This window comes from Hermetia illucens, chromosome 1, assembly GCF_905115235.1.
Source record: "Hermetia illucens chromosome 1, iHerIll2.2.curated.20191125, whole genome shotgun sequence".
Lineage (NCBI taxonomy): Eukaryota > Metazoa > Arthropoda > Insecta > Diptera > Stratiomyidae > Hermetia > Hermetia illucens.
In genome coordinates this window covers 81,627,111-81,643,322 of record NC_051849.1, presented here as the reverse complement: position 1 = coordinate 81,643,322, position 16,212 = coordinate 81,627,111, and the positions used below count along the sequence as shown (strand labels likewise).

Here is a 16,212-nt window from a genome sequence, read left to right as displayed (position 1 = left end):
TTCCCATCATTACCAACGTATGCTAAGAATATGTTCATTTTGGCAAACATAATCTCATATACTGGAATTCTGGAAATCTTATTAAGATCAGGCTCCCACAGGTCCACTAAAATACAAAGAATTCGAAATCGCAAAATTTCCAGATGAAAATGTTAGAAGAAAACTTTGTGAATTTAAAGATTTCACTCCGCCGGTAAGTCAGGGCTTATCGACTTTCTGCCGTATGGCAAGTCTGTTGTCATCTTACAATTGTCGAGTTCAGTAAACAAATTGGCGCAGATTTGTGTCCTCAGCTGATCGCCCGGAAGAGTTTCAAATTCCGAGTTTTCCAGAGGTTTAATTCTAGTCATGGCAGATGACTATGTTCCCGCCAGTCCGATTCTACATAAGGCCAAAAAGCGAAAAGCAGGCCTTCTGCAGAGACGAGCGAAACGGCAGCGTAGAAGAAGCGGAAAGGCAGCTGAAGTGACACCGAGTACTTCCATGAACGACCAGAACACAACAAATCCTCTGGAAAATGAATCAACTGATGAAGTTTTCCAAGAGTCGAAGATCTGTGGCGAATCCCAACCGGATATTACTGCATTATATTGGCCTGACACAGGCGGGCAAAGCACAACCGACCTCGAAGGTGTTGACATCTTTGCCGAAGCTCGGCTTCTTGAGGAAGCGAACAAGGTCCCCATCAAAGTTGCGAGTAAGATTCCACCGACGCTCGTCACAGGAGAGTTCACAACGTTCGAAGTATTCTCGCAAAAAGTGAATCCACAAAGTTCCCCTCCGAAGCCCGCGTTAGACACGCAGTTCGGGACAGAATCTGAGTTCCTTAAAGTGTGTGAAGTGGTCGATGCTGTTTCTGATTTGCATCGGAACATTCCCCAGTTTTCCCAGTGGGGGAGTCCTCTCACAAAAACAGTGGCTGCTAGTACTCCAGCGCCTGTGGGACGAGAACAAACTGCATATCAAAATCCCAGGGCCAGCCCCTCTACCGCCGCTATTGGTTTACCTACGAAATCCGGCGTAAGTCCTCCACTCCGACGGGCACAAACTTCACCAGTGCCCGGAACGTCTTATTCTTGCCGAAAATATGGCTACGAAATAGAAAAGGCTGCGCGGAAACGAATCAACTTCTTCGATGATTCAGACTCAAAGTCATCTCTTGGCTCCGACATCTCCGTACAAAGCGACGACGGAGTCCAGTTCACACCATTGGATAGCGTCGACCTCAACAAATCTTTGCACGTTCAGGAGAATCTCCAGAATTTAAGCTCATTCTTCTCCCAGTCATTTGTCCAGGAGGATGTTGACGCCGCGACGAATGGTGTCTTCCGGTATATCATGAAGTTAAAGAGTAAGAAGAAGGACGTGCAGATGATTCATGCCTTCAGGAGTGGGAAGAATTTCAGCTATGACCGCACTGATTCTAGTGGACCGTTTGAAGGATTTGCGACGGAGGATGATTCCGAATCGATATCCGTGCAAAGCAGTGTCAACAACTTGCATGACCTTCTTGGGGAGGATGACGAATTCTTCCAGGACTTTGCAGAAGAAAGAACCAAAAACAGCGAGCTGACGACCGACCTGGATGTCGAGAGCATTCTGAGGGGAGCCGACAGGGTGTTGCAAGAGGCGTCTCAATATATTACCAAAAAAGAAGGTAAATTTTCTAAGCCCGTTTTCCGAGAAAAAGAAAATGATTTAATCCCATATTTGTATACATTTTCTCAGTAGAATGCCTTAAATACGAAGAGGAGACGAAAAATACCGATGTTGTTGCTGGTAAGTTATTTTATGCATTCTTCAGAAGACTATATAATGGCGGACAACGATAAATTGATAGTCTTTACTTGCCAGTAAAACTACCGATCTCTAGTATTGCAATTTGACCCTGAAATTACACCGGACACTGCACATATTACAGGATGACCCATTGACGATGCTAGAAATAATGGTGGATAGCACCACTCATTTGGGGGAAATTGATCCATACTCTATCTTTTATCGTTTCAGATTTATAGCGTTTTTCGTGGATAGTGTCAAAAATGTTGAGCTATTCACCTCTTGGTGTATAGAGCGTCAACGACACCAACGCGCTATCGTTCGTAGTTACCTGAAGTAGTCTACTGTTCTCCGCCAAGTGCCCTTTGGGGCGACCCACTCGTTGATCATCTTGGGAGAGTGTTTTCCACTGCATGGCCCGCAATGCAATTGTCGCCCGTCTTTAATGTGTGATCTATCCAGTGCTACTTTCGTCTTCCAAGCACATCCCGTACAAATGCCAGGCCGAATTTTTCGTTTGAGATAGTGTCGGGCCAGTGTACTCCGATGATACAACCGAGACAGGTATTGACAAAAGCTTGGAGCTTTTGGTTAGCAATGGAGTTCACTTTCCATGTGCTACTCCCATATAGCAACACAGAAAGTCAAACACAGTCCGAATGTACTTGCCCCTCTTCCCAAATCCAGAGCCATTTCGCCAAGGACCATGACCAGGTGGAAGAGCAAAGAGATGTCATCAGCGCAGCCGAGGTGTTTGAGGGAAGATATCATAGTTCATGTTCTCCAGACAAGACAGCATGAAAAAAAACACGAATAAGAAGAAGAAATAATATCGTTGACAAAATGCCACCCTGGCGGACTCCGGTTCAGATCTCAAAACCTCGGTGTAGTATCTGACATTTTACGCCATCATGGGTCGGTTTGATGATAGCTATTAGTTTTTCCGTAGTCCATATGAACTGCCTCTTCACGCTATCGAAAATTTTCTCGAAGTGTATGAAGCGCAGGTGCAGCGAAGATCTAGTCTGTTCCAACATGATCCGTAGGGTGTTGATATGGTCCTTGCGAAAGGATCCCGGAAACCAGCCTGCTCTCTGTCAATCAAGCCTTCGAGCTAGCAGGTGTTCCTCCAATTGTTACATTGAAAACCGGTGCCCTTCTTCTTCCACTCTCTACGAAAGGTCACAAATTCACAAGATTTCCGTGGAAGCAACAGATCTGCCGTAACCGCAGGTGCAGGGATAAATAACTCTGCACGGAGACCGTCAAGCCCAACGACATTACTCCGTTGAGTACATTGATGGCTGTCGGTATCCACATACTACGGTTAAGAACCGTGATGAAGTCTTTCCATCTCTTCAACTGGCCATCATTGTCGACCGTTTACGTCATTCACATGACCATCGAAAGAACTACAACCATATGCTAGTTCTTTCGTGAAGCGGTATACATTTCTGAAATCATTGCGCTTTCCGCTTCCCTGACCACCGCCATAACAAATTATCGTTCGTCACGGAATACATTTAGCTGAACTTCCTGAGATTTTGATATCAACCCCTCTCTTGTTACTCATATCCAGGAGACAACTATGATAAATCTACTACTGGTCCCAAAGTAGGTTCTGCGCTCGAACATTGTGCCACCAATGGCGGTAAAAGTTTGAAAAATCCACGAAAGGCGCTTTCAGAGCCCATCTAGGCCTGCCTTAATAAGGAACTCCAGACATCCCGGTTTTGCGCCGAGGTCCACCAATTCGATATCCCTAAAAGCTGTGCAGCGTCCTACCCTACGCCATCGCTCCGATTCAGGCAGGGTCTACCTCGTCTTCTTTTTCTACCATAGATATTTCCCTTATAGACTTTCCGGGCTGGATCATCTTCATCCATAAGGATTAAGTGACCCATCCACTGCAACCTATTGAGCCGAATTTTATCCACAACCTGACGGTCATGGTATCGCTCATAGATTTCGTCGTTGTATTGGCTACGGAATCGTTCATTCTCATGTAGGGGGCTTCGGAGGATTCTTCTCTCGAACGCGGCCAAGAGTTCGCAATTTTTCTTGCTAAGAATCCATGTCTCCGAGGAATACATGACGACTGGCAAGATCATTGTCTTGTACAGTAAGAGCTTTGACCCTATGGTGAGACGTTTTGAGCGAAACAGTTTTAGTAAGCTGAAATAGACTCTGTTGGCTGCCAACAACCATGCGAGGATTTCGTCATCTTAGCTATTATCGGTTGTGATTTTCGACCCTAGATAGGAGAAATTATCAACGGTCTTAAAGATGTAGTCTCCTATCTTCACTGTTTTCGTTTGATCTGTGCGATTTGATGATATTGCTGGTTGGTTGGTTTTTGGTGCTGACGTCGCTACCATATGCATATTTTGCCTTGCTTTCATTAATGTGCAGCCCAAGATTTCGCGCCGCCTGCTTGATCTGGATGAAGGTAGACTGTACATCTCGGGTTGTTCTTCCCATGATGTCGATATCATCAGCGTAGGCCAGTAGTCGGGTGGATTTGAAGAGGATGGTACCTCTTGCATTTATGTCTGCATCGCCAATCATTTTATCCAGAGCCAGGTTGAAGAGGACGCATGATAGGGCATCCTCTTGTCTTAGACCGTTGTTGATGTCGAATGGTCTTGAGAGTGATCCTGCTGCTTTTATCTGGCCTCGGACATTGGTCAGGGTCAGCCTAGTCAATCTTATCAATTTCGTCAAGATACCAAATTGTCTCATGGCCATGTACAGTTTTACCCTGGCTATATTATCATAAGCGGTTTTAAAATCGATGAAAAGATGGTGCAACTGATGTCCACATTCCAACAGTTTTTCCATCGCTTGCTGCAGAGAGAAAATCTGATCTGTTGCTGATTTGCCTGGAGTGAAGCCTCTTTGGTATGGGCCAATGATGCTCTGGGCGTATGGGGCTATCCTGCCTAGCAAGATAGCGGAGAATATCTTATAGATGGTACTCAGCAACGCGATACCTCTATAATTGCTGTACTGTGTGATATCTCCCTTTTTATGCGCTGTCCATCACCTTGAGCGCAAGTTGATGAACCACTTGGTGTAATTGGTCGCTTGCATATTTAGTCAACTCAGTTGTAATTCCATCGGCTCCTGGCGACTTATGATTTTTAAGCCGATGAATTACACGGATTGTTTCTTCTATACTCGGCGGTGGCAGTATTTGTCCGTCGTCTTCAGTTGGCAGGACCTCCAACTCGCCGATGTTCTGGTTGTTCAGTAGTTCATCAAAGTACTCAACCCATTGGTCCAATATGCCTATTCTGTCGGAAATCAGATTTCCCTTTTTATCTCGGCATGATGAACATCGAGGTGTGTAAGGCTTCATCCTACTAACTTGTTGGTGAAACTTGCTCCCTGTAATTCTCGAGTTCACAGACCTGTTGGTTCTTCCAAGCTTCCTTCTCGCTCGCCGGAGTTCGTGATAAGTCCCTTAGCGTGTCCGCGTTCTTTGAGAATGCAACATCACTCGGTATGCAGCATTCTTCCGTTCCGTTGCTAGCTTACATTCATCGTCAAACCAGCCGTTTCGACACTTTTTGCGGCTGAGGCCAAATATGTTTTTGGCCGTATTTATAATAACGTCATTCAGGTGATTGTGTATAGGCGCGAGGCTTCTAAATTTGCCTTGCAAGCGTAGAGTGCATAGCCGTTCGCTTATGTTTTCAAAGCCGATAACAGCAGGTTTACTATTTTGGATGACGAAGAAAGCTACTCCGAGCACATGGTTTACTGGATGGCCACTATAATATATGGTGTAGTGATTCTTCTCCAGGAAACCGATCCCTGTTCAACGCAACTCCTGCAACGCTGTTACATCAGTTCTACATTGGGGCAGGGTATCGACTAGCTGCCTGGCAGCTACAGGGAGCGCATGTTCCATGAGAAAATGCTATAATAAATCGTTGTTCCGTTTTCGTTGCCGGGTTCGTCGTTGTAACATCCATCGATTCTGAGGCTCCTGTTGTGGCTTCCTAACAAGTTGTTCTCCGTGTAGGGTTGTCAGTCCTACCCAACCCCCAATCTGGAGGACCAGTTGGTACAATTTGTCCCGTTTTTAGGCGCGGGAGACTCGCCTTCATCCGTCTCCGTCTGCAACTTTTCGTTAAGAAATAGCTCCCAGCGGTCACCACGTGGAGGTGGAGATAGTGTTTAGTAGTACAGCTGTTGGTGTTGGTTCAGCAAGCGTTTCCCAGGTTTTATGCTCCATCGTGGGTACCAATCCACATTTCTCCCTGGGACCTATACTACCCGGAAGAATTGGTGATCCCCTACAAGAGGATGGGCGATTCGATAGCCTACTCGTATATAACGATGAAATCTATGAACGTATGAGTGAGGATGATCCAACGCGGAATTATAGACTTTCCCGGCAATATCTATGGTAGAAAAAGAAAAAGTTGCAGATCCTACCTCAGATGGAGCGATGGCGTTGGCTCTTCGGGATATCGAAATGGTGGATCTCGACGCTAAACCGGTATGTTTGGAGTTCCTTACTATGCCTCGATCGGATGCCGGTTGTACCATCAGTGATGACGATTACCAGTTTAGCTAAGTTTATTGAAACTACCAATATTGACGTTTTATATCTTTCTTCCTTTTTTTTTCCACTGACTAAAGTAATGAGTATACATATTATAGATATTTTCCTTAGCACATATTCTAAAAATACATTATTATCTTTTTAGGCATAAATCTCGATGCACTTCTTCATGGTGAAATATTAGGCACACCAAAAGTAGCGAAACTAAGTGAAAACAGCGCCGTTGAGTTAAGCCCGTTTCAGTGGATTATGCGACCGAAAATACATAATAGTATAACTGCCTCTGACATAGAATTCGACAGTGAACCAAAGGACGAAAAATATGCCATCAAGGATGATTCTCCTACACGGTTAAATGTAACGTTCACAGTAACGAAGTCACCGGCAAACAAAGATGAGCAGATAATCTCTGATGATGAAATCTCCCACTTCATCCTGGAGGCAAATACTTCAGTAGAAGATGATGATACCAACCTGAAAAGCTGTTTGGAATCTGTCGCAAGCGAAAGAGAGAATATTCCCAAGGCAGACTTGACCTTCCATGGAAAGGAATTAGTTCACTGCAAATTACATATAGAAAATCCTTTTCTAAACATAAAACTATCAGACGCAAATTTTAACGACTCCAACCAAGGCGCGAATGGTTACCTTGGATTTACATCGGCTTCAGGTAAAGCGCTGAAAATTTCAGAAAAGGCGTTAGAGGCTGCTAAAAAGATTATGGATAAGGAAATGCAATTGGAGCCAGGAAATGTTCCTACTTTCAGTAAGAGATCTATGGATGGTAGCAATGATGTTGGTAAATTTAAAAGTCCAGCAGCGATCAGTACGAAAAACATACCGTCGCAGATTGATTATAAAGGGAACATTGAAGCAAGGGGTTGCGTGATGGAAAATTCTAGAAAAAATGCAAAACACAATATGGCCGGGGTCGAATCCCCACTGAGTCATGCCCCAAGATCACTAATGACAGGCTTCCAGTCAGCATCGGGTAGAAATCTTTTTATCTCCCATGCGGCGCAGCAAAAAGCAGAGCAGTTGGTTGCTGAATGTGAGAAAGATGTTCCCAAGATCAACGCCGATGAAGAGAACAATATTAATTTACAAAATCCATCATCTAGCGACGCTAAATCGAAGAATATGTTGTCGAAATGCAGCTCTAGGCAAATGGCTGTGAAAAATTCGCTGCTTGCTGTCCAAACCAAACCAATTGATAAGAGATCGTTTTTACGCAATAATGCTGATGATATTGAAGACATCAATGCTAGAGCCAATCCGAAAATGTTAGCTAATGTGAATCAGAAGAAATCAGATTCTTCCAAGCATATGAGTATTCTGGAGCAAAGTTCAAATATTTCATCAAAGTCCCTGACTGGGTTTGGAGTTCCTCAAAATGATGGCTGGGAAAGTAATCTACATTTTGAACCCTCAACGCATATTGGCTTCCAGTCCGCTTCTGGTAAGAAAATTTCAGTTTCCGAAGTCGCACAACAACGGGCTGTTAAAATGATGCTGGAGGAAATGAATGCTGCTAATATCGACTTGCCTGCCGTTGGGAATTCTACCCCTCATTTCGAAAAAGTGGGTAATAGCAAAGTTTCGATGCAATTAGGGTCGGCTAAAAGCAACTCTACTAACAACGTAACACAAGAAAATGTTCCGGAGCAGATCGAGGAAAATATTAAACCAACCACAAACCTCGTTTTGAATTGCGGGTTCAAAACGGCTGCAGGATCTTGTATCAAGATTACAGATGCAGCTCGTCTGAAAGCTGAAAAAATAATAGCTGAAATTGATAATGGAGAAGCAATGGGTAAGCTCTCAAATGCCCCTTGGCATAATAACCTTAGAAAGGATGGAGAGGAGAATCTTATTAAAACAAATTCTGATCAGCTTGCCATTGTTGGCTTCCAGGATGCATCTGGAAAAACGATCAAAGTATCCGAGAAAGCTATGGCATTAGCTGAAAATATGATGGAGGAGGAAGGAGATGATATTCTGGCGAATGTGAAACTTTCACAAATAAGGAATGCAGTGGTTGGCCACGGTAATAATGAAAATATAAAGAAAAAAGCTGACAGAACTGAAAAAAGGATGGATAGTTCTGCAAAGGTTAAGCATGCTTTAGAACGTTCTTATTCTACGAAACGTATACTTCGATCCAATGCAATTAGGAATGAAACTAATGCTTCTGTAGAACTTGCGTTGAATCCCGCTCCCTCATCAAAAATGCAATTGTCTTCATCGGATTTGATGAACCCTAATGAAACGAATTCACGTGACGTTTGCGACGAAAATATAGCAAGGAACTTTGGAGTACTCGAGAGTATCCCCAGCAATAAACAGGTTCCACAATGTAGAAGTTTAGCAAAACGTGTCCTTCGCTCAAATTCGGTCGAGAATAGCTCGAAAACTATCTTAGAAAATTCAATAACTACTCCCAATAGAAAAGAATCTCCACTGACGACCGCATCAGACTCTTTAACACCGCTGCGATCCGTTTCGGAGTTCACTGCATCCAAAAATCGTCTTAGCCTCTCTCGGAAGAGATTTAACTCACCAGCTGTTGCTTCTGGAAAGTCTGAAACGCCTATAAGACCGACTCCTTTCCCTTCAAAAATCGCAACACCGAATTTGCAAGAGTTTTTCGATTCTGTAGAAACTAGTACACCAAAAAATTGCTGCAAATCCCGGGCTAGACAAAAATTGACGGAAAGCCAAGAGGTCTCTGCAAGTAAAACAGCCTTATTAGAAGACGAAGCGGAAACTGGAAGCATTCAAAGTGGTATACGGAAAATTAGTTGGGATTTATTCATCGAGGAGTCATCGAAGGCATCATCACCGACATCCTGTGAAAAAGCATCTTTAGTTATTCTGAGCAGACGGGCTCAGAAGAGACACGAGCAAATGGAACTAATAAAAAGTAAAAATCACTTTCAAGGGTACTTAAAGGGAGGATTTCTATTCGTTAACAAAAGTCGACCCAATCGCATGAAGTTAAACGATTTGATCAAAGGCTCTGAGAAACGAATACTTACACCCATGAAACCTTCAGACGCATTGAATTATAAGTTTGTAGCATCAAATGATGAAATCAGCATTGAAACACAAGATGAATGTTACATCGTCCCGGACGACGAAAACAAAGTAGGATTGGACGAGATTAGAAATGCCTTCTTGTCAATCCCCTCAGTTGCCCCGAACCTGATCCCATTTAACTGGATACAACATCATTACGAGATGATAATTCTCAAACTTCATTGGCTGGAAACTTTCTTGCCTGGATCTCTGACTTCTCAAAATGTATGTCTTCAATTGAAATACCGTTATGACCATGAAATCGATCGCACTCATAGATCTGCACTGCGAAGAATTTTAGAAATGGACGACAGTCCAGCTAAACGCTTGGTCTTGATAGTTGCGGACATTCATTATACAGAATTCAACACCGAAATCGAGTTAAGCGATCGTTGGTACACAATAAGAGCTGTAATCGATCCAGCGATGCAAAGCTTGGTAGACGAGGGTAAAGTTAAAGTTGGGACCAAACTAATGATACAATCCAGTGAACTTTTGAATTGCAACGAAGGCTGCTCACCTCTAGAAATTCCAGAAAACGTCCGATTGAAAATACACACTAACTCTATCCGTAGAGCCCGTTGGGATACGAAACTGGGGTTCTACAAAGTCAAAAGGCCTTTTCTCTTAGGTCTGAAGCAGGTTCGCGTACATGGCGGTTTAATTACCAAACTTGAACTTTGTATTTTAAGAGTTTACCCATCAATTTACTTGAAAGGCAGTAACAAAGATGGAAATGTTTCAGGTAAACATCAGTCAAACACTTTTTACGCTTACATATCTTACAAAAATATCTTTCCTCTAGAATTCCATTCCGAGAAAGTGGAGCAGCAACATCAAAACCAGCAAGATATTTCCAAACTTGAAAATATTGAGGCTATTTTTAGTGAAGTGCAAAAAGAAATTGAAACGGAAGAACGAGAGTCGAGTGCAATTAAATACGGAATCAGGAGAAATATTAAAGAAATTAGGGATCCGATCGAATTATATAATATTCTTAGGTGGGAGGGTGACACGAGTGAAATTGAGGTATGTTACTTCTGCCCTTATTTTCATCATTAAATACGGAGCTACGAATTATGGACATTTGTATTTTCCCTAGGCTGAGCTGACATCTGACCAACGAAATCTTCTCGCTGATTATAAGCAACGAGTTCATGCGGAACAGATGAAGGAAATACAAAAGCGGGTGCAAGATAGACTCCAAAATCAGCCCACACTCGAAAGATCAAGAGAACTACTCAAGCTGCGTGTCGGGGACTGTCGATGCCCTAGCACTAATGCCATCCTTTCCATCTGGTCACCACATCCCGAAACAAAAAGTTTGCTTCGAGAATGCTCAGTTGTTGAAGCGACTCATCTGCTTCCGATGGAACATCACTCCCTCGAAGTACAATTGGCCTCGACGAAAATGTCCCAATTCAAACGACTCCGTGATATGAAAGATCACATCGCTGATCAACGACAGAGCGTTCCTACACACTTTTTCCGCCATGTATCCGTCATCAAAGAGATTCAATTGCCAAGTTTCAAGCCCGCCTTTAACGAACTCGACACTTGTGGCCTAGTTGTTATGGTAGGTGACGATGACACTACAAGAAATTGTCAAGCAAAAAAATTCCAGCCCGTGTACATAGCTGATTCGGACGAAAACATTCTTTGCTTGAATTTCTGGATTGGAGTGAAGAACTATGGATATGAAGATGTCATTCAAGTTCATCGATTCGTAACAGCGAATAATTTGCAATGGCGTAGCAATAGCGCCAGTGGCCCCATACCTATCGCTTTTGTAACACCCAGCACGGTATTCACCGAGAAACCGAAAAATCAGGACATGTTGCATGCCCTGGAGACTCTGAAAGCACATTTTCAAAATTCCATTGATGAAAAAAACACTACTCGAGAATTCGTTGAACGATGCCAGGAGAAAATCAAAGAGATTAAATCGCGACCTAAATGTTTATCGAATTCAACGTTGTCAGCGTTGAGTGCTTCAAGCAGACTTAATAATTCAAATAATTCATCGGCGAATAACCACACAAGTACTTCTATGAATGCAAGTACAAGTTCGAATAATAGCTCCTCAACGATTGTTGGAAAGCCTTCGGTTCAGGAGCGCATTGAGAAAATAAAAATTTACGGCAACCCGCCGAACATATCCCCGATACTAGTGAAACGTACGCGTTCAGTGAGGAGGGGTTTTAAGGTGCCAAGCAGAATTCCAGACAATGGTGTTAGTTGATTGGAACTTTTATTCTCGAGATTAAAATGGTTGGCCTTACAACCTGTTACATTTTATGTTCATGAATGTGCCTTTTATGTAATTGTTTTTGTTGGAAGAATAAAACATATTGATTTTGAGATTTACGTTTCGATAGTGACATTTTGTATGAGCCGTTGGACAATGTGAGGAATACCATCACACATTGGTAGGCTCAGTTTAGTCTTAGCTTAATTTTATTGTTTCGGAGAAAAGAATTGGAGCAACTGGTGATCAGCCAAGTTTGTTTATGTCAAGGGGTGGTACCACTTTGAATTTTTTACCATTTTTAAGGTTTTGTGAGGAACAAACCTTTTTTAGAATCTAGTTGATGTCTGTCTGTCTATCACACCCGATTTATTCGGAAACGGCTGAACCCTTTGTCACGAAAGTGGTGAAAGCGTGTGGTCTGTTGTTCCCTTTACATACAGCAAGCGGCGCCACTTTACGTTAAGTTTGAGGGGGGCTTCCTATACATGTGAATGGAGTGTGCAACATTTTTTTGCGCAGAATGTGGTCACGCGACTCAATTATTACTTTTTGAAACTGGTCCCATAGGGATCAGAGGAGTGAGAGCTCACAATATAACCGCCAAAAAATGTAATAGGTCTCGTTCTTAGAACCTATTCAACCGAAAAATCTGAAAAAAATCAGTGTATCTAAACGAAATCTAGGCCTCAAAATGCATCCCATTCCGATATCTGTACAAATAAAGTTAATAATAGTATATTATCATATTTTAGAAATTGAGATGTACAAATTGCCTTCATACAGATTTGGCAGGCGGTGCGAGATCTTGGCCTGCACATCAGTGAAGACAAGACAAAAAACCAGCCAACCGCACTGTTTCACTCGAAGCGGCTCACCATAGGGCCAGAGCTCTTACTATACATGACAAAGATCTTGCCAGTCCTCATGTATTCCTCGGAGACTAGGGTTCTTAGCAAGAAAAATTGTGAACTCTTGGCTGGGTTCGAGAAAAGAAGCCTCCGAGGAATTTTTGGCCCCCTACATGAGGATGAACGATTCCGTAGCCTACACAATGACGAAATCTATGAGCGATACCATGACTGTCCGGTTGTGGATAAAATCCGGCTCAATAGGTTACGGTGGGCGGGTCACTTAATCCGTATGGATGAGGATGATCCCACCCGGAAAGTCTATAAGGGCGATATCTATGGTAGAAAAAGAAAACAAGGCAGACCCTGCTTGAGATAGAACGATGACGTAGGCCAGGACGCCATGCATCGAATTGGTGTTTTGAGTGATTGGTATGGAGGTACACAATGCAGAAACCAATAAAGCATGGACAACTGAAGAATTATTGAATATTTTGCAAGATCAAGTGCCTGGCGACGAAATTGATGCTGTCTATAGCCCTCCCGATGTAGACGAACTAACCGACGAAAATATTATTGAAGAGGAATGACACTGATTTTGATAAAGATGTAGCTGGAACTTTTTAGATCCATTCTCACAAAGGTGACATGAACCTTTCAACAACATTATCAAGTGAAGATAAGATAGTAGCTCGTCCCCGCAGCCCTTCCCCTTCCACCTTATCTGCACCTCTCAAACGTAAGAAAAAAGAATTTACATTTCTCGGACAACAATAACTTGAACAAAAATGAAAAGTTGCCAAACTGCAGATTTTGGATTTTCTCTGGGAGGCTTTTGATAGATGAAAAAGAAAAACTCAGTCAGAATACTGTAAACATGTTTATGAAAAGTAAGCCAATTCGCTTTGGTTTCAAAACTTGGTGCTTGTGCTCTGACTCGGTGGACTCGGTGGCAGTATTGTTTGGCAATTACTGTTGTTGAGTAGTCAAAACAACGCTGTTTGCTTCTATAATTTCTTTTCTTCTTACCAACTTTTTCATAAACTGCTCGAGAAAGGTTTTTGTGCCATAGGCATCGTTAGAGAAAATCGGTTGAAAAAGTGTCCTTTTCTGCCAGGCTCTGAACTGAAGAAGAGAGGAAGAGGAACGTATGATTCGGCGTACAATCCAAAATCTAATCTGTTAGTCGTCAAGTGGCACGATAACTCCCCGGTCGTGGTTGTAAGTAACGATATTCAAGGCATGAGAAACAAAAAATAACGATTGATCAACCACAAATAATCATCGAATACAAACGGTATATGGGAGGAGTTGTCCTTCACGATAATCGGATTACAGTGAGGAGCAAGGAATGGTGGTGGCCATTCTTTATCAATATTTTGGGAAATTCAGTGCTAAAAGCCTGGAAATTACATCGACGTCTCAACAAGGATTCAATGCTGCTGATTGATTTTATTACTGACATCATGTTTGGGCTTACAAAATGTGCCACGACAGTGGTAGAAAATCAACCAAATCCTAACCCTTAGAATATAGTCTATTTCATATGCAAGATACGACAACGTGGGACACATGGATTCTCGAAGGAGGTGTAAGATATGCAAGAACAAAACACTATATATGTGCGAAAAGTATGAAGCCGGAATGTTTTAAGTTATTCCACACACGTTGGGTAGTGAATAAACCTATCGGGTCATATACGACCCAAGCTGTATAAAGTGGTAACGAATTATAAAAAAATCTAAACATATCATTTTTATCTTAGTTTTGATTTAAATAAAGCAAAAAGTAAAAAAATAAAGATGATTTTTATTGTTTTCTAATATTGGCCAATAATGGGTTAAGGCAGGCCTAGACCGGATACTGGTTGTTGCGCCGTCGATGATGATGATATAGAATACAGTATTCGCTAATGTTTGTTTAGCGTGGCGTGTAGTTTGAAAAAAATATGAAGGAATATTTTGGATTGGATTGGAAAAAATGTGCGTACAAAGTTTGTCACATAAGATGAACACAAAACCTTTATACCCGAAACGCCAACTTGCTTGTCTATTAAAAAATATATCCCAAATTATTTTCGTGAAGAAAATTAGTCGGATAAGTCAAGGTATAGGTAATTTCTGAGCAAATTTCGCCATTTCAATATAGAATTTTTTTGGTGACTAGCAATGGGCTATTGGGATGGGCGGATGGGCTCTGAGGTATTGGTGCCCTCAGATGAGTGCACTGACAAGGTGGTATACCATCAATCCGTGACTGTCATCAAAAACTTTAATAGTTTCAGATCAATTCGGGACAGATGTAGGACATCGATTACCCAGGTGTCCGGGACGCTGTCAAAAACCTTAGCATAACCTATATTGAAAATAAAGAAACTAAAAATTTGGCTTCAAGTTGCCTGATCTACTTCCGAGTTGATAATGAGTTTTTCTTTACAACCCCTTGACACAACTCGGCAGCCATTGACCCTTCTCCAGTGTTCTGCGCCGCGTTCTTTTAAGGGACATGATAGGTAATTCTCACAATGAGGAAGAGTGGAAATTCCTCAGATCGACTTCTTCTTTTGCTTTAGCCTTTGTTCCGTTTTCATGCAGAGTCAGCTCGTCATGATCGGTTGTGTCCATTTATTTTTTTAAAAACCTGATCAGGATATATCCGCGATGCCTTCAAATCACCACTCAGTGCATCAATCCACGGTAGTTTCGGCCGACGGCCGACAAAGAGGAGTGGTAAGAGGGCGCTTTCTTGATGAATACCGACAGAGAGACGAAGCGGTTTTGATACACCCGTCACACTTCGAACTTTACTTTTCGGACCGTGATAGAGGAATTGCTCTCAGAGAACGAGTTCTTGTTTTATTGGGTGTTGTCGTAGAGCATACCAGATAAGTTCATGAGGCACACGCCCAAATGCTTTCTCTAGATCCAGAAATGCAATGTAAAGAGGGGGATGCTTCTGACGGTGTTTCTCCATGAGTAACCGCGCAACGTGTATTACATCAGTAGTTCCATAGCTCTTAACAAATGCGGCTTGATTCACGGTTATTTCAACAATTTCGCCAATACGGTTGTCAAGAATACTTCCAAAAATCTTTATGGTATGGGACAGCAGCCGGATCGGACGATAAATTGAACATTCTGCTGGACCGCCATTCCTTTTTCATGTTGAAACCTTCCTCAATAATCCAATCGAAGAATTCACTGCACTACAGTGTTGGGCCCCAGCTCTTCGCTTTCCAAAGCTCAGATGCGATGTCGTCAGGTCCTGTGGCTTTCCCCAATTTCATTGGTTTTATTGCTTCTTCGATTTCAGTGGCGCTGACAGCTACGTCTCTTTGGTTTAACGTGGATACCTATCTCGTAGACTTAATTCCACGGTATTCTTAAGACACGGATTGATTTTGAAACTACAATCAGAGCCCCGTTGCGACAAGCAATAACGCTACCAGTCCATACTGAGTGCATGGCTCAGCATTCATACTGGTGTATGTGAATGTTCAATCTGCCCGCGCTGTTATTTCATTATTACTATATTTTTTTAGAAATTGTCTGGAAACCCCTCAACTTCGGTATCAAATCTTGCAGTAATAAGACATAATATCGAATATCATACCACCAAGTTTAGTAACAATCGCTGTATTACTAACAAAATTATAATTGGTCAAAAATGTGCTCTAAAGT

At 42.4% G+C, this 16,212-nt stretch overlaps 1 protein-coding gene across 2 annotated transcripts; it reads left to right on the top strand.

Moving 5' to 3' along the window:
• The first annotated feature begins 269 nt into the window (after positions 1-269).
• LOC119661473 (breast cancer type 2 susceptibility protein-like) lies at positions 270-11,794 on the top strand. 2 transcript variants are annotated; one of them, XM_038070836.1, is made up of 5 exons: positions 270-1,657; positions 1,732-1,779; positions 6,501-10,178; positions 10,239-10,462; positions 10,536-11,794. In XM_038070836.1, exons 1-5 carry the CDS (start codon positions 349-351, stop codon positions 11,673-11,675), a joined length of 6,399 nt encoding a protein of 2,132 aa, XP_037926764.1. In that variant the 5' UTR covers positions 270-348; the 3' UTR covers positions 11,676-11,794. The 2 variants fall into 2 exon arrangements, with proteins under 2 accessions (XP_037926764.1, XP_037926763.1); XM_038070835.1 differs by having other exon boundaries at positions 1,729-1,779.
• Positions 11,795-16,212: the final 4,418 nt, after the last annotated feature.

Excerpts from the sequence above, each read along its gene's own strand:
- LOC119661473 (XM_038070835.1), top strand. The coding sequence starts at position 349 with ATGGCAGATGACTATGTTCCCGCCAGTCCGATTCTACATAAGGCCAAA. Across the intron at positions 1,780-6,500 it reads AAATACCGATGTTGTTGCTG|GCATAAATCTCGATGCACTT; the intron begins GTAAGTTATTTT and ends TTATCTTTTTAG. Across the intron at positions 10,463-10,535 it reads GTGACACGAGTGAAATTGAG|GCTGAGCTGACATCTGACCA; the intron begins GTATGTTACTTC and ends TATTTTCCCTAG.